Here is a 27918-nt window from a genome sequence, read left to right as displayed (position 1 = left end):
CCAATAGGAAAGGGATCTGGCTCGGGGAGGGCGGGTCTTCGGATAGAGACGTCATTACAACGCGACTGTTGGCTGTAACTGAAGCGCTGGCAAAATGGTGGTCATGGCGCGACTTTCGCGGCAGGAGCGGCCGGACCTTGTCTTTGTGAGTCCGCAGGAACTGGAGACAGAGCCTGGATGCTTCAGGCGGTCGGGGATGACCCCCCGGGGATCTGGGCCAAAGCTATGTCGGCCCAAGGGCGGGAGGAAGCTCACGGGCTAGAGGTGCAGTCCGGACCGGGCTGGCCGGGAGTAGATGTCTGGTGCCGGAGCCCGGCGCCTGAGTGAAGCACTGCTGTGGAGGTGAAGGGCCTGGCGCGGAAAGGGGAGCGCGCGGAGCGGGAGAGGAGAGAGACTCGAATGGCTGACTCCAACACCAGAGGCCTGGTGTTGGAAGGAAAGGCACCAAACCCGGTGGCCGGGCCAGGACTCTGGTGTCCGGGTAACGGTCCTGAGCGGCACCGTTTCTGGGAGAAAGGCGTGGTGTCTGGCTTAGGAGCACCCTGCCGTCGGAAGTAAAGACCTGCTGGTGCGGACATGTCAGGCGATGGCCGGCGGGACCCAGAAGAGCCCGAGAGTGATAGCTCAGAGAACAGTTACCTGTCAGATGCCAGGGGTCCTCAAACTTTTTAAACGGGGCCAGTTCACTGTCCCTCAAACCATTGGAGGGCCGGACTCTAGTTAAAAAAAAAAACTATGAACAAATTCCTATGCACACTGCACATATCTTATTTTGAAGTAAAAAAACAAAGCGTGAACAAATACAATATTTGTATTTGCATGTGGCCCGCGGGCCATAGTTTGAGGACCCCTGGGTGGTGGGCTCCAGGGAGTGTAGCGTGTGGGCGCCGGCAGGTCCAGCATGGCAGGGGTCTGGACAGTGAGGCTTCAGGGGGTCGGACAGGGGCGGCGGGGCCCGGTGTGTGTCCAGGTGTTGATACTCAGGGAGCAGGTGTACAGCCAGGCAGTGGCCCCGGAAAGGTCAAAAGGTCAAGTCCCCAGAATAGTTACAAGAAGAATAGAATGTTTCCTCATGGCTCAACCTACCTGATTTTAGTAATTTAGCAGCTTGATTATAGTGACTCAATTTACTTTTTTTCTTGTTTGGGAGATATTTCTTTTCTTTCTTTTTTATCAATCCCCCTACCTCTGTGCTTTGGCAGCTATCAGCTTGTTCTTTCTTTTCTCTCTCTCTTTCTTTCTTTCTTTCTTTCTTTCTTTCTTTCTTTCTTTCTTTGGCAACTATCAGCTTGTTCTTTCTTTTCTCTCTTTCTTTCTTTCTTTCTTTCTTTCTTTCATCAGCTTGTTCTTTATATCTATGGTTTATATTGTTTTGTTTATTCTTTTTTTTTTAATTCCACACATAATACAGTATTTATCTTTCTCTGACTCATTTCACTTTTTGTATATGGTGTGAGAAAGTGGTCCAGTTTCACCTGGCCAGGGTGGCCCATGCACTAAGAGGTCTCCGGGGTTCGATTCTTGGTCAGGGCACATGTCTGGTTGCAGGCTTGATCCCCAGTAGGCGGTGTGCAGGAGGCAGCCAATGGATGAGTTTTTGTCTCTCATTGATGTTTCTATTTTCCCCTCTCCCTTCCTCTCTAAAATCAACAAAAACATATTTAAGAAAAGAAAGTGGTCCAGTTTCAATTTATTGCATTTATCTGTCCAGTTTTCCCAGCACCAGTTATTGAAGGGATTTGTCTCAAGGTTGTTGATTTCCTCTTTGATCCATTCATTGTTTAGTAGCATGCTACTTAGTCTTTACATATTTATGTGCTTTCCAATGTTGTTCCTGTAGTTGATTTCTAGTTTCATGAAGTTGTAGTCTGAAAAGACACTTGATATGATTTCAATCTTTTTTCAGTTATTGAGGCTTCTTTTGTCACCTAAGGTGTAATTTATTTCACTGTTTCTTCACTTTCTTCCTCAGTGTCTAGGGCTAAAAGCTTTGTGTCTGGTGCATATCTGTCTTCTGAGTAAAGGTCTAGCTTCCAAGTTCTGGAGCACAGCTGAACTAGACTCTGGCTGGTGGGAGCCAGAAGAAGTGCCAAAGATCTGGTGTCTAGGAAAAGGCATGTTGTGAGGAGATGAAGCTTACTGTCCAGGGCAGAGGGCTAGTGTTGGACAGGACAGCCTAAGGAGTCTGGTATCCGGGCCAGGGCGTGGGTAACTTGATTTGGAAGACCAAAAAAGTGAAGTCTGGGTGACAGTCTATATCTGGCCTGGAATCCTGTGACTGAGGAGTCTGATGCTCTGGGTTATGCTGTGGGCAGTAGAATTCTGAAGGCTAAGTCTGGACCAGAGTCCTCTCTGGGCATCTGGTGACCTGCTCTGAGGGTGGGCACCAAGATCTGGGGAGGGGTCTGGAGTTTGGAGTAGATGGTGCTGTGCTGAGGTTCTGAGGGCAGTTCTTCCTTCTCCCCGTTACCTGTCTGGCAGGATGAAGAAGACCTCCCCTATGAGGAGGAAATTATGCGGAACCAGTTTTCTGTCAAATGCTGGCTCCGCTACATTGAGTTCAAGCAGGGGGCCCCGAAGCCCAGGCTCAATCAGTTGTACGAGCGAGCGCTGAAGCTGCTGCCCTGCAGGTGAGAACGGCTTCAGCTGCCCTTCCTACCCCAGCCCCAGCCCCAGCCCCACCTGTCCAGTGATAGCAGAGCTGGCCAGTAGGTCCCAAGTGGTTGCTATGGTTCGTCACTGAGTATATATCCTCCGATGGGTCAGCACACCCTCCCTCATATCCCAGCCCATCCCCCCATTGCTGATACTTGTCACTGCTCCCAGGTTCCTTCTCCCAGCAGTGGCCTTATGGGGTAGGGTGAAGGATTCTGGTGCTCCATGAAGCTGACCAACCAATGTCTGCCTCCTCCAGCTACAAACTCTGGTACCGCTACCTGAAAGCACGCAGGGCCCAGGTGAAGCATCGCTGTGTGACTGATCCTGCCTATGAAGACGTCAACAACTGCCACGAGAGGGCCTTCGTTTTCATGCACAAGGTTGGAGGTGGGGGGACTGGGCCGGGGATGAGTCGGGAGGTGGATGAAGCAGGAGGGTTAGAGTCCTATTGCCTTTGTGCACTTGAGGTTGAGCTAGACTTAGTCCCGGAGGGATAGCCTTCTGGGTCCTGCTGCATTTTGGCTTGGCCATGGGACATCTGGTGTTTTTGTAGCCATGCTGTAGTGCCAGCAACTCAGACCCTGCCTCTCCTCATGCTTCTAGATGCCACGTCTATGGCTGGATTATTGTCAGTTCTTGGTGGACCAGGGCCGTATCACTCACACACGCCGCACTTTCGACCGTGCCCTCCGGGCGCTGCCTATCACACAGCACTCTCGTATTTGGCCTCTGTACTTGCGCTTCCTGCGCTCACACCCACTACCTGAGACAGCCGTGCGGGGCTACCGGCGCTTCCTCAAGGTAAGCCCATGGAGGGGTGAGGTGGGGTCGCCTCAGGCAGATGGGCCAGTTCCCCAGGTCAGGAGTTTCCTACTGGCTCACGGGGACACTGGTCCCATGCAGGATGTCACTTAGCAAATGAGAAAAAGGCTCCTTGAGACAGGCAGGTTTTTGTAGTTTATTTGTTTATTCTTTAAATAGTTTAGGGCAGTGTGACTAAGACAGTCCCTGCCTGTAGGGAGCTGTTAGTCTCACTGGGTAGACAGATTCACATGAGCTGACCATATTGACAACCAGAGTAAAACTGCAGCCGTGGGGGACACAGCTTCGGAAATGTATAACAGGCAGTGTGGAGGTCAAGGTGCAAACCGTGGGGCTGAGGCTAGACCACTAGAGCCTAGTGTGGCCAGGACAGTGGGAGTAGCTAACAGGTGGCTCAGAGCCATTGAGTGGGACGGTAGGCACAGCAGTGTGGCTCTGTGGCCCCACTGACTGCCGACATGGTGTGTGGGTGCTCAGCTGAGCCCAGAGAGCGCAGAGGAATACATCGAGTACCTCAAGTCAAGTGACCGGCTGGACGAGGCTGCACAGCGCCTGGCCACCGTGGTGAATGATGAGCGCTTCGTCTCCAAGGCTGGCAAGTCCAACTACCAGGTGTGCCTATGGGGAGACAGGGGCCAGGTTGGAGGGCTTACCCGCTCAGGGACTAAGGCTGAAATTCCTTCCTGGACCCTGCAGCTGTGGCATGAGCTCTGTGACCTCATCTCCCAGAACCCGGACAAGGTGCAGTCTCTCAACGTGGACGCCATCATCCGAGGGGGCCTTACCCGCTTCACAGACCAGCTGGGCAAGCTCTGGTGTTCACTGGCCGACTACTACATCCGCAGTGGCCATTTTGAGAAGGTGCGTGGGTACACTGGGTGCAGGGCAGAGTCTCCCACCAAAGCACAGTACTCAGGCCACATGTGGGCACGTGCGTGAGCAGGAAACACCTGCAGGTGTGGGTGTGCTAGCGTGCACACATGTGCACCTCATGCATCTATTTATCTTGCCGAAGGCCTGCTGGCAAGTGCATCCGCTTTGGAGTCAGCTGTGTGGCCCTGGATCCCCTAAGCCCCAATTTGAAAAATTGAATTGAGTAGCCGTCATATCCTCACCTGTGGGGAATCAGGTGCCAAGCAGGTGCCTGACTTGCTGATCACTCCCCACTCCCGAGATGTTGGTGTTGTTAACCTAAAGATAAAAGGCAAAAGTGAGAGGCAGCAGGCATTTGTTTGAGATCCAAAAGAATAGCTATTCAGGAAGCACTGATTGAGGCAAAAATCCAAACAGTATTTTTACAGGAGTGAAGGCAAGGGGTGTTTTTGAGAAAAGGAAGCGGAACAACTATTTCAGTAGACGAGCGGAATATCTATAGGGGCAAATAAGCTACAGTGGTGCTAACTCTAAAGAATGTTTTTAATTTTCAGTCTGGTAGTCATCATATCTTCTCTCTTATCTTTGCAAACAGTTGTTTGTTTAGGAAATAAGTTGCTTTAGGCCCAGTCCATAGGTCATTTTGTCCTGTTTTGACCTTCCAAAGGTTTGAGGAGTAAGACATGCATGGCAGTTCCAACTCCATTTTTTTTTATTATTTTTTATTTTTTTCAAGGTCCAACTCCATTTTAAATGGGCTCAGTTTATATTTTTGACATTTTCTTCCTTTAGATTGAGATCTTTCCTTGAAAGCATCACTGACCAATTGCTGGAAAACAGTACTGATCACTTATTAAAAGCACCGTTGGTCCCTCATTGCTGAGAAGGCTAGTTTTTAGTATGTCATGCCATTGTCAGTCCCTCATCACTAGGAAGGCTCTTGTTGGTATGTTGGAATGCCATATGCCACATAGGTGGGAAATTGTTTTTTGTTTTTTTTAGGAGCCTTAGGGCACATTTGAGGAACAGAGGAAAGCTTTATCGTCATATTACTCCACAGGCAAACTCTTTTGTAGTTTCTTGAGACTTCTCATATGAAGTCTCATAAACCTTAGTGCTCATTTCAAAATGTTGAGCAACTAGTATCTGAGTGGTATTTTTAAAACATTGAGCTATGCAAAACAAAAGTTTATAACAGCAAAAATTTCTATAATAAATAAAAGGCTAAGTTCAAATTGAAGAATAGATCTGAACCAGGAGGAATGCTTGAGGGAAGTTAGCTAAGGTATTAGAGAACCAGGAGGTGTCAGTGGTTAATCATTTGACTTGTGCCCAGATGTTATCTAGTTCCATCTCTGTTTTACCAAAGGTGTTTTATCTAAGTGTAACAGAAGTATTAACACAGTAAACCTCATTTTGCTCAGCTAGAATAGAATAGTCAAGCACAATTTTATCATCTAGTATAATTTGTGCAAAGGAACTTAAAAAGTTTTCCTGGCTGGCTGTTGCTTTGGCGCTAGCTCCAGCAACTTTCTCTAAGGTTTGTGATAAGTTTCTAATCATGTACTGTTAATTGCAGTACCTGCCCAAGGAAAAAGTATTCTTCCAAATTGGGTACCTTCATTGGAATTGACATTCCCAGGCATTGAAATCCTTGACTGTGTGTGCTACCAGATGCACATTTGGCCTGTGAAGTAGGTTGAGTTATCTTCCCAGGTAGAAATTAAGGGAAAAGGGAAACAATTATTTATACTCAGTGCTTGGCCTTGCATATTATTTATGACGTATTAAAGGAACTAGAAAGGAACTAAAGGGAAAAAGAAAAAATGAAGGTGTGGTTTATACTCAGTCTGCTTACCAAAGGTATAATTTACTAAATTGTTATAGGTCACAGGTAGCTTCGGAGAAAAAAAAATTTATATCTGGAAAACAAAGATTTAAAAAGCCCAGTAATATTTCATATAAAAAACATAAAATGTTCATCCTCACTAGTTCATTCAGCCTCATGCTATTAATTCCTATTGATCTTTTTAAAAAAATATATTTTTTAATTAATTTCAGAGAGAAAGGGAGAGGGAGAGAGAGAGAAAAACATCAGTGATGGGAGAGAATCATCAATCGGCTGCCTCATGCACACTCCCTACTGGAGTGTGCCACATGCCCTCGACCAGAATCTAACCTGGGACCCTTCAGTCCACAGGCTGACGCTCTGTCCATTGAACCAAAGCAAACTGGCTAGGGCAGTTCGTATTGATCTTTTTGTCAGCAGTTTTATGAATTCAGTTTTTCTTAGTGTTCTGCAAATTCTCAACCAGTTTAATGGTGTGATCTGGAAGTTTATCAGAAACCTGTATTTTATTTTATTTATTTATATATTTTTTTGTTTAAAATGTTACATATGTCTCCTTTTTCTCCATTGACACCCCACCCGCTCCCCGCCTGCCACTCTCACCCCTGAAGGCAAACCCCCACCACCCCAGTATCTGTGTCCATTGGTTATGCTAATATGCATGCATACAAGTCCTTTGGTTGATTTCTAGCCCCTCCCCCCCTCCCTACCCCCCTGTCTTCTCTCTGAGGTTAGACGGTCTGTTCAGTGCTACCTTGTCTCTGGATCTATTTTTGTTCATCAGTTTATGTTGATCATTATATCCCAGGTATGAGTGAGATCATTGATATTTATCTTTCTCTGACTGGCTTATTTTGCTTAGCATAATGCTCTCCAGTTCCATCCATGCTGTTGTAAATGGTAAAAGTTCCTTCTTTTTTATGGCAGCGTAGTATTCCATTGTGTAGATATACCACAGTTTTCTAATCCACTCATCTGCTGATGGGCACTTAGGCTGTTTCCAAATCTTAGCTATGGTGAATTGTGCTGCTATGAACGTAGGGGTGCATATGTCCTTTCTGATTGTTTAAAAACCTGTATTTTAGAGTGTCAGAGTTTTCTCCATAAATCTCCTTGAAGATGAAGCACGTTGGTAGGAAACTTTTATAAAAGCATCAGACTAAAATAATAACTGTCTGTAAATGATGAAAGACTTAAAGATGGCCATGGTAGCCTAACCGTTTTGGCTTGGTGGATAGAGCATCGGCCTGCGGACTGAAAGGTCCTGGGTTTGATTCCGGACAAGGGCATGTACCTTGGTTGTGGGCACATCCCCAGTAGGGGGGCGTGCAGGAGGCAGCTGATCGATGTTTTTCTCTCATCGATGTTTCTAACTCTCTATCCCTCTCCAATTCTCTCTGTAAAATATATATTTTTTAAAAATGGCCATGGTTAAAGATCTGATGTGTTCATGTGCACACACACACACACAGACACACACATTCGTTATTCATTCCAATCTTAACAACCACACATAAAATTTCTCAAGATCCCTTTTCCATAAACTTTCTGCAGCTTCCATACACCTTTCAGCTTTTGTTTCACTCTTATTCTTATTTTGAAACAAAATAGGACAAAATTACTTTCTTTTTTCTTCCTTTACCAAAAAAATAACAACAAAGAACAACCCATGCCCTTTATTTCTTTCCTTATCCAAAAAACACATCTATCTTCCTTTCCCTCAACAAAAGTGCATCTTCTTTCTCATACCTTCTTTTACTTGAAAACATATGTCCTACTTTCTATATACAGTCATTTTTCTTTCATCTTTTTATTATTTTTTAAATATATATATATTTTAATTGATTTTAGAGAGAGGAGGGGGGAGAGAGAGAGAGAGAGAGAGAGAGAGAGAGAGAGAGAGAGAAAGCATCAATGATGAGAGAATCATCTATCGGCTGCCTCCTGCACATCCCCTGCTGGGGATTTAGCCCCCCAAGTTGGGCATGTGCCTTGATCAGGAATTGAACCGTGACCTGGTTCATGGATTGACGCTCAATCACTGAGCCACACCAGCTGGGATCATCTTTATTTTTTTAAATAGTTTCGTAAAAAAAAAAACCCCAAAAAACCACAAACCTTAGCTCTTTTGCTAATCAGCTTAGACAAGGGAACTTATAGCGTAGTCTGTACTTTTAAAAAGTCTCTTTAGTTTTTTTCCTTCAGTCTCTGGAGGCAGTGTTTTAGTTAGCTCCTGGATATTTACAATTTAAACACATAAGATTTACAACTTTAAGAGACTGGAAAGACAACTTTGAGACAGAAAGAATGTAAGTTTTCTAGCATATTAAGACGTCAAATATTTTGGAATTTATATAATTTCTAGGATATTTATGTTAATAACATCTACACAAATATAATCAAAGGTTTAGTTAGCATCATTTATTTGACAATGCTTCCCATGTAATTTAATATACCAAATAAGCCTAGTTGGTTTAATATTTCTTTCTTTTTTTTTAATTGATTTTTATTTTTATTTTATTTTTTTAAAAATATATTTTATTGATTTTTTACAGAGAGAAAGGGAGAGAGATAGATAGTTAGAAACATCGATGGGAGAGAAACATTGATCAGCTGCCTCCTGCACTGGGGATGTGCCCGCAACCCAGGTACATGCCCTTGACCGGAATCGAACCTGGGACCTTTCAGTCCGCAGGCCGACGCTCTATCCACTGAGCCAAACCGGTTTCGGCTTTTAATTGATTTTTAGAGAGGGAGAAAAGGAGAGAGAGAGAGAGAAACATAGATGTGAGCAAGATACATTGATCCCCTCCTCTCACACACGCCTTGACTGGGGATCAAATCAGAGACCTTCCAGTGCATGGGATGGTGCCCCGCCAACTAAACCACACCAGGGCAATATTTATCTTTTATAAGGAGGGAGAGTGAGAGAGATACATCCTTTGAACTGTTCCAAGGTCCCTTTTTTTGGGAAAATCTCACTTTCAGATCAAGAAAAGAATTTTATTTAATTTTCGAATTTTGGGAAGTTTGTCAAACATAACGAAAGTTTTTGTTTGTTTTTTAGGTGTGGAAAGAACTTTTTTTTAAATTGAATTTATTGGAATGACATTGGTTTGCAAAACCATACAGGTTTCAAGTGTACAACTCAATAAAATATCGTCTGCACACTGCATTGTGCACCCATTGCTCCAAGCAAAATCTCTTTCCATCCCCATGTCCCCCCCTTTGCCCACCTCCACCTAGTCCTCACCCCCCCTTTCCCTCTGCCTATCACCACACTGTTGTCTGTGACTGTGTGCTATGTGTATATATTTTCTGGCTAATCCCTCAACCTTTCATCCAGTCCCACTCTCCTCTCCCCTCTGACAGCTGTCAATCTGTTCCATGTACCCATGCCTCTGTTTCTGTTCTCTTTGTCAGTTATTTTGTTCATTCGATTCCACATCATATCAAAAGTCTTAAGACAAAAAGAAAAAAAATTTGGGCAAATATAATCATAGGTAATTGTGCAAGGATACTTAATCATGGTGACAAAGATGTCACAGGCAAATACAGAAAGTTAAATACTAGTAGTTGTAAGCAAAATTTAGTTCTCTTAATAAGAAGATTTTGTTTACGTAAACAGTTAAAGATATGATGAAGAGCACAGGAAATCATTTTTTTAAATATATTTTTACTGGTTTCAGAGAGGAAGGAAGAGGGAGAGATAGAAACATCCATGATGAGAGAGAATCATGGATTGGCTGCCTCCTGCACACCCCTACTGGAGGTCAAGCCCGCCACCCGGGCATGTGCCCTTGACCGGAATCGAACCTGGGACCTTTCAGTCCGCAGGCCGACACTCTATTCATTAGCCAAACCAGCTAGGGCCCAAGTTGTTTTTACTAATAAATTTGTAATAAGCCTAGAAAGAATAAAAGTATTATATTTAATGTTGATAACTCTAAAAACATGTCTGTTTCAACAAACCACACTCAAATCAGCTTTAATAATTAAATTCTTGCCGAAACTGGTTTGGCTCAGTGGATAGAGCGTCGGCCTGCGGACTGAAGGGTCCCGGGTTCAATTCCGGTCAAGGGCATGTACCAGTTGGAGATGTGCAGGAGGCGGCTGATCGATGTTTCTCTCTCATCGATGTTTCTAACTCTCTATCTCTCTCTTCCTCTCTGTAAAAAATCAATAAAATATAAATAAAAATAAATTCTTTTTTAGAACCTGAAAACATTTGGATAAGTTTCTGTTATATTTCTTAATTTAGACAAATGTTTAATTCCTTTAAGCCAATTGAACAGGCTTTTTACAAACCAATTTTATTAACCTCTAGAGGTAGACATACGTACACATGTAGGCAGACACAAGTAGAGAGATCTAATAGTTTCAATTTAAAAATTCAGCCATGGGACAGGTACAATAAGGGAAAAACCTACTAATTTGTAACAGTTGGAATAAATTATTCAGATAGGTAAGGCTTTTACTATTACTAGAGAAGAAATTTAAGATTTTTATTTGTCCTTGAGAAATAAGTTTTAGTGAGGCTGAGGGGCAGGTGCTTATGTAAGAGAATCTTTTCAGTCAATTGTGTTTTTTAAAAAATATTTTTTATTGATTTCAGAGTGGAAAGAGAGAGGAAGAGAGAGATAGAAACATCAATGATTGATCAGCTGCCTCCTGCATGCCCCCTACTGGCGATCGAGCCCACAGCCCAGGCATGTGTCCTCGACCGGAGTTGAACCTGGGACCTTTCAGTTCGAAGGCTGATGCTCTATCCACTGAGCCTAACTGGCTAGGGCTCAATTGTGTTTTTAAAAGGCTTTTTGCACTTGGCCCGTGTGGCTTAGCAGTTGAGCATCGACCTGTGAACCAGGAGGTCACCAGTTCAGTTCCCAGTCAAGGAACATGCCAAGGTTTTGGGCTTGATCCCCCAGGAGGGGGCATGCAGGAAGTAGCCCATCAATGATTCTCTCTCATCATTGATGTTTCAACTCCCTTTTCCTTCCTCTCTGAAATCAATAAAAATACTAGTATATTTTTTTAAATATTTTTTTTAGGCTTTTTTGCTCCCATTTCCTTATTCTCAGGCTGTGAGCTGTGTTTTGATTTCTGTTTATTGGCAGGATAAGTGGCTGAAAAGGCTTACAACAATCATTATTAAACGTTTAATTCTAATAAATTTCTGATCATAGAGTTATTAAACACTGAAATATCTTGTCAGGTTTCAGACAGGACAAACAAATTTTAAAGCACCTACTCAGATGACTCAGGATCCTGTTAGAGCTATTTTTTTTTCTTAAAGTAATTTTGTCTTTTTAAAAAATTAATCAACTTTTTTATTTCAACCATTCCCTGACCACCCCCCTTCCCTTTGGCAACTATCAATTTGTTCTTTATATCTGTGCATCTGTATCTGTTTTGTTTATTCATGTTTGGTGTTTTGGGTTTTTTTTATTGATTTCAGAGAGGAAGGGAGAGAGATAGAAACATCAATGATGAGAGAGAATCATTGATTGGCTGCTTCCTGCACGCCCCCTACTGGGGATTGAGCCCACAACCCAGGCATATGCCCTTGACGGGAATCAAACCGGAGACCCTTCAGATAGGTCTCTGCTCTATCCACTGAGCCAAGCCGGCTGGTGCACGTTTGGTGTTTTCTGATCCTACACATAAGTGAAATCACATGGTGTTTGTCTGACTTTTTTCATTTAGTGTAATACCCTCTAGGTCTATCACAAATATCTAAGATTTTATTCTCTTTTATTGCTGAATAATATTCAACTATGTGTGTGTGTGTGTGTGTGTGTGTGTGTGACATCTTTTTATTTATCTATCAACACCTAGGTTGCTTCCATGTCTTGGCTGTTGTAAATAATGCTACAATGAACACACAGAGTATATATCTTTTCAAATTCATTTTTGTTTTCTTCAGATAAATACCCATTCATAAGGTAGTTCTGTTTTTAATTTTTTGAGGAACTTCCATACTGTTTTTCATATTGGCTGTACCAATTTACAGCCCCACCAAGAGTGTGCGAGGGTTCCCTTTTCTCAACATCCTCACCAGCACTTGTTATTTGTTGATTTTTTTGATGATAGTCATTCTGATAAGAGTAAGGTGATACCTCATTGTAGTTTTGATTTGTGTTTCCCTGATGAATAGTGATACTGAGCTTTTTTTTTTTTTCTCATGTGTATTGCCATCTGTATGTCCTCTTTGAACAAATGTGTATTCAGGTCCACTTTTTTAATTTTTATTTATTCACTAATTATTTTTTTATCCTCACCCAAGGATATGTTTATTGATTTCTTATAGAGGCAGAGGAGGGGAGGGAGAGAGAAACATTGATTGGTTGTTTTTCCCACAAGTCCCAAATGGGGATCTAACTTGAAACCTAGCTACGTGCCCTGACCTGGGATTGAACCTGCCACCTTTTGGTCTATGGGATGATGCTCCAACCAACTGAGCCCAGCCAAGCCCTCTGCACATTTTTTAATTGGGTTGTTTGGTTTTTTGGTGTTAAGTTATATGATACACACACACACACACACACACACACATACATACACATTGCATAATAATGTGTTATTGTATGTATCATTTGCAAATATCTTCTCCCATTCAGTATGTTGTCTTTTTGTGTTGTTGATGGTTCCCTTTGCTATGCAAAAACTTTTAGTTTGATGTAGTCCCATTTATTTTTGTTGTTGTTGCCTTTGCCCGATGAGACATTTCCAAAAAGATATTAAGACTGGAAAAGAGCCCTAGCCGGTTTGGTGCAGTGGATAGAGTGTCGGCCTGCGGACTGAAGGGCCCCGGGTTTGATTCCGGTCAAGGGCACATGCCTGGGTTGCGGGCTTAATCCCCAGGAGGGGGCATGCAGGAGGCAGCCCATCAGTGATTCTCTCTCTATGTTTCTATCTCTCTCCCCCTCTCCCTTCCTCTCTGAAATCAATGAAAATATATATTTTTTTAAAAATAATTAAAAAGAAAAAAGACTGAAAAAGAGTTTATTGCCTATGTTTTCTTCTAGGAGTTTTATAGTTTCATGTCTTACATTTAAGGGTGTAACCTGTGTTGCGTTTATTTTTGTGTATGGTGTGAGAAAGTGGTCCAGTTTTACTGTTTTGCATGTATCTGTCCAGTTTTCCCAGCACCAACTGTTGAAGGGTTTTGTCTCAAGGTTGTTGATTTCCTCGTTTTAAAAAAATGTTTTTACTGAGTTTTAGAGAGAAAAGAAGGGAGAGAGAGAGAAACATCAATGTGAGAGAGAAACATTGAGCTGTTGCCTCCCACATGCACCCCTACCCAGGATGCTACAATATGAGCATGTGCCCCGACTGGAATTAAACCCATGACCTTTCGAGAGCTGAGTCATACCAGCCAGGGCTTGATTTCCTCTTTGATCCATTTGTTGTTTAGTAGCATGTTGTTTTTTCTCCACATATTTGTGTGCTTTCCAATGTTCTTCCTGTAGTTGATTTCTAGTGTCTTGAAATTATGGTCTGAAAAGACATTTGGTATGATTACAATATTTTTTAAGGTATTGAGACTGGTTTTGTGGCTTAATGTGTGATGTATTTCACTTTACCCATTGTATATCCTTGCCTCCTTTCCCATAAATTAATGATCATATAAGTGATGATTTACTTCTGGGCTCTGTATTTTATTCTATTGATCTACTAGTATATATCTGCTTTTATACCAGTACCATACTGTTTTGCTTGTTGTAGCTTTGTTTCAAATCAGGGAGTATATACCTCCCAGTTCGTTCTTTCTCAAGGTTTCTTTGGCTATTTAGTGTCTTTTGTAGTTCCATATAAATTTTAGGATTAGTTCTAGTTTTTAGAAGAATACCGTTGATATTTTAACAGCTATTGCTTTTGAATCTGTATATTGCTTTAGGTAGTAAGGACATTTTAACAATATTAATCCTTCCAGTCTATCCTTCTATTTATCTGTGTCTTCTTCAATTTCTTTCTTCAGTGTCCTATAGTTTTCAGAATACACCTCTTTGTTAAATTTATTCCTAGGTATTTTGTTATTTTTTTTTTTTTTTTTTTTTTTTTTTTTTTTTATTCATAATTTTTATCTTTTTTTTTTTTTAATTAAATCTTTATTGTTCAGATTATTACATTTGTTCCTCTTTTTTCCCCCCATAACTCCCCTCCTTCCAGCTCCCACCCCACCCTCCCCCCTCATTCCCCACCCACTGTGTTCATCCATAGGTGCATGATTTTTGTCCAGTCACTTCCCGCATCTCCCACACCCCTTTTTCCCCCAAGAATAGTCAGTCTATTCCCTTTCTATGTCCCTGATTCTATTATAATCACCAGTTCATTCTGTACATCAGGTTATTTATTCACTTGATTCTTAGATTCATTTGTTGATAGATGCATGTTTGTTGTTCATAATTTGTATCTTTACCTTTTTCTTCTTCTTCCTCTTCTTAAAGGATACCTTTCAGCATTTCATATAATACTGGTTTGGCGGTGATGAACTCCTTTAGCTTTTCCTTATCTGTGAAGCTCTTTATCTGACTTTCAATTCTGAATGATAGCTTTGCTGGATAAAGTAATCTTGGTTGTAGGTTCTTGGTATTCAGCACTTTGAATATTTCTTGCCATTCCCTTCTGGCCTGCAAAGTTTCTGTTGAGAAATCAGCTGACAGTCGTATGGGTATTCCCTTGTAGGTAATTAAGCCTCTTTCTCTTGCTGCTTTTAAGATTTTCTCTTTGTCTTTTGCTCTTGGCATTTTAATGATGATGTGTCTTGGTGTGGTCCTCTTTGGATTCCTTTTGTTTGGGGTTCTCTGCGCTTCTTGGACCTGTAAGTCCATTTCTTTCTCCAGGTGGGGGAAGTTTTCTGCCATTATTTCTTGAAATAGGTTTTCAATATCTTGCTGTCTCTCATCTTCTGGCACTCCAATGACTCTGATATTAGTCCGCTTAAAGCTGTCCCAGAGGCTCCTTACACTATCTTCACACTTTCGGATTCTTTTTTCATTTTGCTTTTCCAATTGGGTGTTTTTTGTCGAATCTTTGGTTTGATTATTGTACTCCTCTGGTCTGCTATTGGGTATAATATTCTTTATTTCAGTCCGTGTATGCTTACTTTCTAATTTCTTTATCGTAGCATCGAGGGTCTCATTAGTTTTCGTGAGGCTCTGCACAAATTTATGGCAAGCCCTCAAAATTGCGATTCTTAGCTCCATATCCTCCATTTCTGTCATGTTTCTTTGTCTCCGCATCTTTTATGCTTTCTTGGTGCACCCCCTTGTGGTCTTTGTGCGCAGTCTTGTTCTAGCCAAGCCTTAATTGTTGTAGTTAACACTAGAGGGATTTGACCCCCAGGCCGGCTGGCTATAGGAATCAGCTGTACGGAAAACGTCCGCCTTCTGGGGAGGTGCTAATCCAGCCTTTGCCTGAGGCGATCGGCAAATGGCTGTGCGCAGGCTTTGGGCGGGGCGGGATCAACAGGGCGGGCGGAGGGAGCAGCTATGGCCACGCTCAGTCCCGTTCCCAGAGGCTCTGCTTCTCAGAACCCCGGCAGCCGCTGCAAACCTCGGAGAGAAAGTTGCCCTCAGGTTCCAACTGATGCCGGATAATCCCGATTCTCCCGTTTGAGTCTGGGTCCCTAGAGACTCGCCCGGATCTGGAGCCCAGAGTCTGAGACTCACTCCCGACAGAAAACGACAACCGAGCCCTCAGCCACCAGCCCGCTTTGCGCGCGCACCTCGGTACCTTTGTATTTTCCACACTGCGCCGCCTCTGAGCCTCGATTTGCTGTTCTCTTTCCTTCTAGTTGTAGAGTCTCTCTTCAGCCAGCCTTCCTGTGGTTCTGGGTGATGTCCGTTCAGTCTTTTAGTTGTATTTTTGAAATGGTTGTTTGCGGCAGCGGTCTCCGGTGTTTACCTACGCCGCCATCTTGGTCTCGGTATTTTGTTATTTTTGATGTAACTGTAACTGGGATTGTTTTCTTAATTCTTTTTGGTGGAGTCTTTTTTATGTATAGTATCATATCAATGGCAAATAGTGAGAGCTTTACTTTTTTCCTATCTGATGCCTTTTCTTTCCTTTTTTTTTTGGGTCTGATTGCCATGTCTAGGATTTTCAATACCATGTTTAATAGACGGGTGATAGTGGGCATCTTTGTCTTGTTCCTGACCTTAGAGGAAAAGCTTCCAGCTTTTCACCATTGAATATGATATTAGCTGTGGGTTTTTCATGTATGCCCTTTGTTATGTTGAGGTATGTTCCTTTTATACCCACTTAGAGAGTTTTTATCATAAGGGATGTTGAATTTTATCAAATGCTTTTTCTGTGCTTATTGAGATGATTATGTGATATTTATCCTCTATTTTGTTAATATGATGTATCACATTGATTGATTTACAGATTTTAAACCATCTTTCCATCCCTGGGATAAATCCTACTTGGTCATGGTGTATAATGTTTTAATGTATTTTTCAATCTGGTTTGCTAATACTTTGTTGAGAATTTTTGCATCTGTGTTCATCAAGGTTATTTGCCTATAATTTTCTTTTGTTGTAATATTTTTGTCTGGTTTAGGTATCAGAGCAATGCTGGCTTTGTAGAATGAGTTTGCAAGTGTTCCTCCCTCTTTAATTTTTGGAAATAGTTTAAGAAGGATAGATATTAATTCTTGTTTAATGTTTGATAGAATTCACCTGTAAAGCCATCTGATTCTGCACTTCATTTGTTGGGAGTTTTTTATTGCTTCAATTTCATTGCTAGTAATCGGTCTGTTTAGATTTTCTATCTCTTCCTGGATCAGTCTTGGAAGATTATATGCTTCTAAAAATTTAGCCATTTCTTCTAGATTGTTGAATTTGTTTACATTGTAATACTCTGTAACGATTCTTTGTATTTATGTTGTAACTTCTCTTTCATTTATGTTTTTATTTGGGCTCTGTTTTTTTGAAGAGTTTAGCTAAGGGATTTTCAATTTTGTTTATCTTTTTAAAGAATCAGCTCTTAATTTATCTTTCCTATTGCTTTTTTAAAATCTCTATTTTGTTTATTTCTGCTCTGATCTTAATTATTTCTTTACTCCTGCTTACTTTGAGTGTGTGTATATATAAAAACACACACACACACACAAACACACATATGTATGTATATATATTTTATTGATTTCAGAGAGGAAGGGAGAGGGAGAGAGATAGAAATATCAATGATGAGAGAGAATCATTGATTGGCTGCCTCCTGCATGCCCCCCACTGAGGATCTAGCTCAAAACCCGGCCTTGTGCCCTTGACTGGAATTGAACCTGGGACCCTTCAGTCCACAGGCCGACACTCCATCCACTGAGCCAAACCAGCTAGGGCAAGTTTTGTTCTTCTTTTTCTAGTCATTTTAGGTGTAAAGTTAGAGATTGTTTATGGGATTTTTCTTGTTTCTTGATGTAGGCTTGTTCAGCTATGAACTTCCCTATTATAACTGCTTTTGCCTCATCCCATAAACTTTGAAAAGTTATGTTTTTATTTTCATTTATCTCAAGGTTATTGATTTCCTCTTTGATCCATTTGTTGTTTAGTAGCATGCTGTTTTATTCCACACATTTGTGTGCTTGGTAGTTGATTCCTAGTTTCACAAAATTGTGGTTGAAAAAAAGACTTGATGTGATTTCAGACACATCATAATTAAAATGCCAAAAATTAAAGACAAAGAGAATCTTAAAGGCAGCAAGAAAAAAGAAAACTGTTACCTACAAAGGAGTTCTCATAAGGCTGACACCTGATTTTTCATCAGAAACTCTACAGGACAGAAGGGAATGGCATGCAGTACTCAAGGTAATGGAAAGCAAAGATCTGAGACCAAGATTACTATATCCAGCAAGGCTATCGTTCACAATAGATGGTCAAATAAAGAGCTTCCCAGACAAAAAAAAGGCCAAAGGAGTTCATCACCACCAAGCCGGCATTACAAGAAATGCTAAAGGGATTACTGTAAGGGATTGCTGAAAAGAAGAAACAGAGAGAGAAACCTAGCCATACAGAATTAAAATGGCTGTAAGTACCTCTCAATAATAACCCTAAATGTAAATGGATTAAATGCTCCAAAAAAGTTTCCCAGACAGGCATCCGGGTTAGCCGAGCAGCGCTCCCACTGTGGTAGTGCACTGACCACCAGGGGGCAGCTCCTGCATGGAGCATCTGCCCCCTGGTGGTCAGTGCGCGTGATAGCGACTGGTCGACCGGTCATTCCGCCTTTCTGGGCTTTGCTGGGCTTTTATTATATAGGATGATAAAAAAGAAATGAGAAATGATCATTTGCATTTAAACAACAGTAGCCTTCACTACTTACATGTGCTCATTGTATAATACATACACAATGAACATAATTACATTTGTGCACAAACTAGTAATGGATTTGAAAACCTGCTTATTGCTGTACACATCTATTCCAATGAAGTATAAGCCTAGTACTTCAAAATATCTATGTTTTAAATTGCTTTTCAAGAAAACATAATGACATTTGTGTTTAAGCTGACAAGAATGAGGCAGTAACTGCTGACATTGCAATCTGACTGAGAAATAATTATAGCAGGAAATGGAACATACTTCACTTTGAGAAACTCTTTAACCTTCAATTCTGAATGATAACTTTGCCAGGTAAATTATTCTAGGTTGTAGGCTTCTTTCAGCCTGTGAAGCTGGCCTGCTACTCCTTTCTGACCTGTAAAGTTGCTCCTGAAAAATCAGCCAAAAGCCTTTTGGCATTTCCTTTTTACATAATTTACTGTTTCCTTCTTGCTTTCTTCAAGATTCTCTATCTTTAACTTCCCATTTTAATAACAATATGTCTTGGTGTTGGTCTCTTTGGATTCATCTTATTTGGATCTCTTTCTCTCTCTGCTTCCTGGACTTGGATGTCTATTTCCTTCCCAGGTTAGGAAAGTTTTCAGCCATTATTCAAATAAAGGTTCTGTTCCTTTTTCTCTTTCTTCTGGAAACCTTCTAATGTGAATGTTTGGGTGCTTGATGTTGTTCCAAAGGGTCCTTAAACTATCCTCATTTTTAAAAATTATTTTTGCTCTTCTAATAGGTTTATTTCCACTTGCCTGTCTTCCAGGTCACTGATCTATTCTGTATTGGCTAATCTGCTTTTGATTTCTTCTAGTGTATTTTTCGTTTAAGTTATAGTATTCTTTAGCTCTACCTGGTTCTTTTTTTAAAAAAATTTTCCCTTTATTGATTAAGATATTACAAATGTGTCCTTATCCCCCCAATATCTGGTTCTTTATTATACTTTCTAACTCTTCGTTGAATTTCTCTCTAAGTTCCTTTATTTCACTCTCAAGTTTGGTGAGCATCCTCATAACTGTTTCTTTGAATTCTTTTTTTTTAAAGTTTTTATTTTGTTTGTTTTTTAATACAGATTTCAGAGAGGAAGGGAGAGGGAGAGAGAAATAGAGACATCAATGATGAGAGAGAATCATTGACTTGGCTGCCTCCTGCACGCACCCTACTGGGGATTGAGACTGCAACCCAGGCATGTGCCCCTGACTGGGATCGAACCAAACTGGCTAGGGCTCTTTGAATTCTTTATTGGGCAAATTACTTATTTCCATTTCATTAGGATTTTTTTTTTTCTTATTTGAAAGATATTCTGGCATCTTCTCATTGCTTGATTTTCTATGTTTATTTATATTAATTAGACGTAATAGCTATCTCTCCCAGTCTTGAAAATATGACTGTGTGTAGAAGCAACCTCTGTGTTAGGCTATATGTGCTGGGTGCCTTTTGCAAGCCAGTTGGAGGTGAGCAGGTGCCTATAGCGTCCAGAGTGCTGGCGCAGCTTCACACAGGGAGGCTGGGTGTGGTGATGCCCTGTTGATTCTGCTTACTCCTTTGTTCAGAGCCAAAGTGGGCTCTGGGCAGTGTGGCAGGGAATGTGCTGCAGCAATCTTGGAAGTGGACCAGAGCGCCTGGCTAGAGCTCCTGCCCTCTCTGCTGAGGTGGAGTGGGACATAAACAGTGGTACTCACCAGCACCTCTGATTCTAGAGTTCCTGCAGAGCCCAAAGAACTGTGGTTTCCAGCCTCCTCTATTTGGTCTCTTTCATTTGTTGTTGAGAAGCTGTTTAATCAGCCCTCAGTTGTCTCTCAGGAGTAATTGCTCTGTATGTAGGTGTGTATTGCAGTGTGCTCGTGGAAGAACGTGAGTTGCCCGTCTTCCTACACAATGCCATTTTGGACCCTGTTTTGTCCTTTAGAAGCTTCTGTATATCAACTAAAGAGTGTATTCTCTTGTTCCCAAGAGGTTTGGAATCTTTTAAGACAGGGGTGGGCAAACTTTTTGACTCGAGGGCCACAATGGGTTCTTAAACTGGACCCGAGGGCCGGAACAAAAGCGTGGATGGAGTGTTTGTGTGAACTAATATAAATTCAAAGTAAACATCATTACATAAAAGGGTACGGTCTTTTTTTTTTTTTTTTAGTTTTATTCATTTCAAAAGGGCCGGCCCGCGGGCCGTAGTTTGCCCACGGCTGTTTTAAGAGGAGAGAAGGTTGAGATAGAGTTAAAAATCAAGGTTTTCCTGAATGGCTGTTAGAATTTCAAATTATTTTAGCTAATTTGGCCTATTTTATTCAAAAGGCACAAGACGAAGGACCAGAATGTTTCTCTATATATTTAGCTAGAACTTCAGGGGAGGCACTTTTTGAGGACTTGGGAAGGTGAAGATCCAGTGGTAGAGACAAAGGCTCCTGAAAGTCGCCGTGGCGGAACGTGAGGACAAGTGATGCTAACTGGAAGCCCAGGTTGTTCGTTTAAGTAGATGCCGGTCTGGGGGGGTCTGCAAACTCATCATTTTGGGGGGGGGGGGGGCTGGCCTGGACAAGGATTTATAGGATTCATGTGTCTTTCCCTATGTAATCTTTCCTATGACAACATAATAAACAAAAGGAATGGAAACAAATGAGTGAGCAACAAAATGAGTGCTTACCCATCAGGGAAGGATCCTGCAGGCTGCTCACCTTCCAGGCACTTCCCACAGCATCAGGGCCGTGAAAAGTCCTTCCAGAGGAAAAAATATTCTTTCTCATGTGGTAGCAGGCTCTACGTTGTAGCCCTCAAATTCCTGCTGGCATTAGGACAGTCGTCCCTGGGGCAGAAACCCCTCCTGATCTCAAAGTCATTTACCTCAATCAAGAGGAGGGATTTTCACACCAGAGAGGCTCTCATGGTTGGGGAGGCAGCCTCCATGGGAGCAGTGCGCAAACTCGGCCCCGTAGGTACCCGGTTCTTCCAGGGAACGCCAGTCCAATTTTCAGTCTGGTAGTCATCACATCTGCTTTCTTGTTATTTTTGCAAAGTTCTTTGGTATATAATTGTGCTGTCGGCCCAATCCAAACATTATTTTGCCCAATTTTAACATTCCAAAGGTTTGAGGAGTGAGATGTGCTCGGCAATTCCTCCGAGATGGCAGCTCCATCTCCATTTTTATTTTTTATTTAATTTTTATTGATTTCAGAGAGGAAGGGAGAGGGAAAGAAAGAGAGAAACATCAGTGATGAGAGAATCATTGATCGGCTGCCTCCTGCATGCCCCACACTGGGGATCGAGCCCGCAACCCGGGCATGTGCCCTGACTGGGAATTGAACCGTGATCTCCCGGTTCATTGTCAATACTCAACCACTGAGCCATGCTGGCTAGGCTCCATTTTAAAGTGGTTCCATTCATTCATGCATGCATTTTTTTTTTTAATCTTCACCCAAGGATATTTTTAAAAAATATGTTTTATTGATTTTTTTTTACAGAGAAGAAGGGAGAAGGATAGGGAGTTAGAAACATCAATGAGAGAGGAACATCGATCAGCTGCCTCCTGCACACCCCTACTGGGGATGCGCCCGCAACCAAGGTACATGGCCTTGACCGGAATTGAACCTGGGACCCTTGAGTCCGCAGGCCGACGCTCTATCCACTGAGCCAAACCGGTTAGGGCCCGAGGATATTTTTTCAGTTGATTTTTAGAGATAGTGGAAGAAAGAGGGAAAGACAGAAATATCGATATGAAAGAAACACATCGATTGGTTGCCTTCTGCACCCGCTCAAACCAGGGCCTGGGCCAGGGAGGAGCCTGCAACGGAGATCAGTGCCCTTGACCGGAGTTGAACCCAAGACTGTTAGGCCTGCAGGCCAGCGCTCTACCCACTGAGCCAAGCGGCTAGGACCACTTATTTTTTAGTGTCCATCTTATCTTGCCTCATCCTTGGGTAGAGACGTGGGGCTTTGAGAGATCCCCGGAGGAGCTGGCATGGGGTTTTGGAGCTTTGGGGAAGGGAGTAGATGGGAGCTGGGCTGAGTGGAGAAAGTGGGTGGTGAAGTGCTAGGGAGTGGTGAGAAGAGGGTTGCAGGCTGAGGAGAGACTGGCTGTGTCCCACTCAGAGCCTCCAGCCAGTCTTGAGGCATGACCAGGTATCCATTGTACAACGACCATTTAGGCTGCCACTTCCAGTAGATTGCACTGGCCAGGGCTAGCAGGTGGAGGCAGAGGAGCAGGACCGGTCAGGAGCAGGGATGGAGAGATGGGGCCTGAGCTTGGGGGTGCCAGGGTGTCTGGGAGAATTTGAGCTGGAGAAGGGGGGTCAGGTGGGCATAACGCAGTGATGGTGAACCTTTTGAGCTCTATGTTTCAGCATTTTGAAAAACCCTAACTTAACTCTGGTGCCGTGTCACATATAGAAATTTTTTGATATTTGCAACCATAGTAAAACAAAGATTTATATTTTTGATATTTATTTTATAAATTTAAATGCCATTTAACAAAGAGAAATCAACCAAAAAAAATGAGTTCGCGTGTCACCTCTGACACGCGTGTCATAGGTTCGCCATCACTGGCATAACGGGTGCTAGTAGCAACCATTGAGCCTTCTGTGGCTGAGCTGAGTTTAGAGTCCCTGCAATGTACCCGGGTGCCTGGTTGTTGACACATGTCTTCCTTGCACCTCACAGTGACTGTGCATGAGGGGCTGTCACTCTCAGTTTTCTGAGGAGGAGCCAAGGCCCCCAGGTCACTCTGTCAGGAAGGGGACGGCTCCCACCTGGCTCTGCTGAGCGTCACTGCTCAGAGCCTGATGGAGCTGAGCAGGCTCCAGGGAGCAAGCAGGCCCAAGGGAAGGCCCTCCAGGGTCCCAGCTTGGGACTGGTGCCAAGGGCAGCGCTGCTGGATTCTCTGTGTCTATTTGGTGGGGGGAGGGGGGCATGTGTCTATTTGGGGCGGGGGGGGACCCATGCCTCTTCCATGCCAGCACTTCACCCCTCCCGATACCCACCCACAGGCTCGGGACGTGTACGAGGAGGCCATCCGGACCGTGATGACCGTGCGGGACTTCACCCAGGTGTTTGACAGCTATGCCCAGTTTGAGGAGAGCATGATTGCAGCGAAGATGGAGACCACCTCGGAGCTGGGGCGGGAAGAAGAGGGTGAGCTGCTGAGGCAGTCCTGGGCTGGTAGGGAGAGTGGACTGGGATAGCCTGCAGGTATTGGGGGAGATCCAAGGGGCTGGGGCAGTAGAGAGGTGTGTCTTGGGGTCAGTCGGGCCAGCAGGGAGGGAGGAAGGGTGGGCAGTGCAGGGGGGTTTGTGGGAGTAACCCCAACTGAAGATACATCTCAAGCTTGGGCTGGACATAGGCTGGGTGGAGAGGGAGGGCTGGAGGATGGCAGAGGGCAGCAGGGAAGGAGGGCTAGGGGGAATGACAGGGGCTAGGAGTGAGTCTGGGGTCAGGATGGCCTTGAGGCAGCTCAGGGAAGGAGTGCACAGTGGACAGTGGGACGACTCTGGAAGGTCAGAGCACTGGGCCACGGGCTGGAGGGAGAGAGGGCTGGGAGATGGAAGTGAGTGTGTGCTGAGGCCCTCAACCCCACTCCCTGGCCCTCCCCATGGGTCCCAGATGATGTGGACTTGGAACTGCGCCTGGCCCGCTTTGAGCAGCTGATCAGTCGGCGGCCCCTGCTCCTCAACAGCGTCTTGCTGCGCCAGAACCCGCACCATGTCCATGAGTGGCACAAGCGTGTGGCCCTGCACCAGGGCCGCCCCCGGGAGGTGCGTGTGGCCCTGCCCCCCAAAGCCCCACCCCATCCTCACCTGCCATGGCCCCAGCTGTCCAGCCTGACCCCTGCCCCTCCTCCACAGATCATCAACACGTACACAGAGGCTGTGCAGACAGTGGACCCCTTCAAGGCTACGGGCAAACCCCATACGCTGTGGGTTGCATTTGCCAAGTTTTATGAGGACAACGGGCAACTGGATGATGTGAGTCCATTTGCATTGTGTATGTGTGTAGATGCATCCTTGTTCAGGGGACTCAGGCAGGTGGGTGGGCAGGATCTCAGCCGGACCTCTGCCTGCCTCAGGCCCGCATCATCCTGGAGAAGGCCACCAAGGTGAGCTTCAAGCAAGTGGATGACCTGGCAAGTGTGTGGTGCGAGTGTGGTGAGCTGGAGCTCCGGCACGAGAATTACGACCAGGCCTTGCGGCTGCTGCGGGTAAATTCCCCGGGGTTTTGGAGAGGGGAGTATGCGGGTGTGTGACCCAGTTTGGACCCACCCTCCCAGCATCCCCCTCTGGTGTGTTTCTAGAAGGCAACAGCACTGCCCGCCCGCCGGGCTGAGTATTTTGATGGCTCGGAGCCTGTGCAGAACCGTGTGTACAAATCATTAAAGGTGTGGTCCATGCTTGCCGACTTGGAGGAGAGCCTTGGCACCTTTCAGGTGAGCTGCCAGGGCCCAGTGCATCATGGGAGAGTGGTGGGGTTGCCAACTCAGCCCCAGGATGTGCTCTGACCTGCCCCTGCCCCTGCCCCTGCAGTCTACCAAGGCCGTGTATGACCGTATTCTGGACCTGCGCATCGCTACCCCCCAGATCGTCATCAACTACGCCATGTTCCTGGAGGAGCACAAGTACTTCGAGGAGAGCTTCAAGGTGAGGAGAGCCCATCAGGAGATCCCAGACAGCAGTGTTCCTACCCTCATACAGTGTTGGCTCCTGTGTTAGTTTGCTCAGGCTACTGTAACGAAGTGCCATGGGCTTACGCACAGCAATTTATTATCGCGCGGTTCTGGAGGCTGCACGTCTGAGGTCAAGGGTTCATTCCTTCTGAGGCCTCTCTTTGGCCTGTAGATGACCATCTTTGTTCTTGTGCTCACCTGTTCATCATGTCTGTGCATGTTTCTGGTGTCTCTCCATGTGTCCAGGTTTCCTCTTATAAGGACACCCATCATATTAAAATAGGGGGCACCCTAATGACCTCATTTTAACTTACTTTTTTAAATACCTTATCTCCAAATACAGTCACATTCTGAGATACTGGAGTTAGGCTTCCACATGAATGTCAGGGGTCATAGCCTGCCTCTGTGTGAGGGGAGGGAGGGTGCTGGTGTGGGCTGTCCTTGCCCTGAGGACTCACACATGACTCCCCCTCTCTGGGCAGGCGTACGAGCGTGGCATCTCGCTGTTCAAGTGGCCCAATGTGTCTGACATCTGGAGCACCTATCTGACCAAATTCATCGCCCGCTATGGGGGCCGCAAGCTGGAGCGGGCTCGGGACCTCTTCGAGCAGGCGCTGGATGGTTGCCCCCCCAAATATGCAAAGAGTGAGGAGCGCCAGTTGGCTCAGTGGAGGGTGGTAGGGTGGGGGGCCAGGCCACAGACTTCTGACCTGCCTTTGTCCTGCCACAGCCCTGTACCTGCTGTACGCACAGCTGGAGGAGGAGTGGGGCCTGGCCCGGCACGCAATGGCCGTGTACGAGCGCGCCACCCAGGCCGTGGAGCCCGCCCAGCAGTACGAGATGTTCAACATCTACATCAAGCGGGCAGCGGAGATCTATGGAGTCACCCACACCCGTGGCATCTACCAGAAGGCCATTGAGGTGCCCACTGCAGGGGCGTGGGGCAGGGCGCTGCAGGTCCCTTAGAACAGCAGTCGCCAACCGGTGAGGTCTGAAAGGTTGGCGGCCTCTGCCTTAGAAGATGGGAGGGGTCCTGCAGGCTGCACATCTGAGCATGCCTGGACCTGGGGGCTGGCAGAGAGCATTCTAGAAGCTCAGGGACCAGCCTGCTGTTTTGGGATCTCCTGTGGCAGCTCTCCTCCCACCTCATGCTGTTCTTGGTGATTGGCATTACCCAGGTGCTGTCGGACGAACATGCCCGGGAGATGTGCCTGCGGTTTGCGGACATGGAGTGCAAGCTTGGAGAGATTGACCGCGCCCGGGCCATCTACAGCTTCTGCTCCCAGATCTGTGACCCTCGGGTAGGCATGAGCCCAGGGCAGGTGGGTGAGCAGGGGGAGGCAGCAGCTGAGCTAGCCAGCTCCTACACAGGCACCCCCACCCTCCACAGACAACTGGGGCCTTCTGGCAAACATGGAAGGACTTCGAGGTACGGCATGGCAACGAGGACACCATCCGGGAGATGCTGCGTATCCGCCGAAGTGTGCAGGCCACTTATAACACACAGGTCAACTTCATGGCCTCGCAGATGCTCAAGGTGTCGGGCAGTGCTACAGGCACTGGTGAGCAGCTGCAGCCACCCTTCACCCTGGTTGGGTCCACCCTGGGGCAACACACTCCCCTGTCTCAGGGCCTGTGGGTCCTGCCTCTGCCCTCTACCCAGCCTTGACCTCCTGGAACTGGGAGCAGCAGGTTCAACTCTGTACCTCCCCGCTTGAAACTGGGAACTCCTTGAGGGCTGGAGCCTCGGGGACAGGTGGGGGTCCTTCAGCACATGGTGTGGCTGTGGAGAGAGCCCTCCACCGTGTCTGACGCCCCTTCCCACTTTCCCAGTGTCCGACCTTGCCCCCGGGCAGAGTGGCATGGATGACATGAAGCTACTAGAGCAGCGGGCAGAGCAGCTGGCAGCCGAGGCCGAGCACGACCAGCCCCCACGGGCCCAGAGCAAGATCCTGTTCGTGAGGTGAGGATGGGGGGGCGGGGGGTGGGAGCAAGCCAGTTCTTCCTCAGGAGGGAGGTTCCTGGGGAGGCCAGAGAAGTGGCCAGACCCACTGAACAGTGTGACTCCCACCCGCCCCAGGAGCGATGCGTCCCGGGAGGAACTGGCTGAGCTAGCGCAACAGGCCAACCCGGAGGAGATCGAGCTGGGGGAGGACGAGGACGAGGACGAGATGGACCTGGAGCCCAATGGTGAGGGGCCAGCCAGCCCAGCAGGGTGGTGAGGGGAGGCAGGAGCTGGACCCCCTTTTGGAGGGTTGCCAAGTGACCATGTCCTCTCCACCTTCCAGAGGTGCGGCTGGAGCAGCAGAGTGTGCCGGCTGCTGTGTTTGGGAGCCTGAAGGAAGACTGATGGCGCACTGCCCACCTCACCCCTACCCCCACCCCCACCCCCTCACAATGAAGCCTGTTTGTATGACTTGGTCTGAGCCTCCTTCCTGCCTGCCCCTCCTGCCACCCAGGTGCCTGCAGGGACTGCCAGCTCATTCTCACTCTGGCCTGGGCCCAGCCCCCTCCACCCCGAGATTGGCTGGTGTAGGAGGTGGTGCAGCTGGGCTTTGGGCCAGGGCACATGCCCATCCTCACCCTGCAGAGCCAGTTCTGGACTTGGGCTGCCTGAGGCCTCTTTGATCCCTGAGCCTTGGGAGAGGCGGGGCCTTGCCCCCATCTGCCCAGGTCTCACCAGCCCCTGCTCCTGAGGTCTAGCTTGCTACCCCAGTCAGCAGGGAGAGATCCCCAGCTTCTCC

General features: G+C 45.5%; 1 protein-coding gene across 1 annotated transcript; it reads left to right on the top strand.

Moving 5' to 3' along the window:
- The first annotated feature begins 67 nt into the window (after positions 1–67).
- XAB2 (XPA binding protein 2) lies at positions 68–27590 on the top strand. Its single transcript, XM_070416758.1, has 19 exons — positions 68–145; positions 2482–2630; positions 2915–3038; positions 3262–3459; positions 3958–4092; positions 4177–4341; positions 23505–23649; positions 24118–24269; positions 24360–24479; positions 24581–24712; positions 24806–24937; positions 25035–25148; positions 25657–25819; positions 25905–26095; positions 26353–26475; positions 26565–26736; positions 27008–27137; positions 27255–27364; positions 27463–27590. Exons 1-19 carry the CDS (start codon positions 95–97, stop codon positions 27522–27524), a joined length of 2568 nt encoding a protein of 855 aa, XP_070272859.1. The 5' UTR covers positions 68–94; the 3' UTR covers positions 27525–27590.
- The last annotated feature ends 328 nt before the right edge of the window (positions 27591–27918 follow it).

The sequence above is a fragment of the Myotis yumanensis genome, unplaced genomic scaffold (assembly GCF_028538775.1).
Source record: "Myotis yumanensis isolate MYYU_CA2020_CCGP unplaced genomic scaffold, mMyoYum1.0.hap1 SCAF_5, whole genome shotgun sequence".
Classification (NCBI taxonomy): domain Eukaryota; kingdom Metazoa; phylum Chordata; class Mammalia; order Chiroptera; family Vespertilionidae; genus Myotis; species Myotis yumanensis.
The sequence above is the reverse complement of the archived record's forward strand: the minus strand, read 5'-3'. Positions and strand labels throughout refer to the sequence as shown.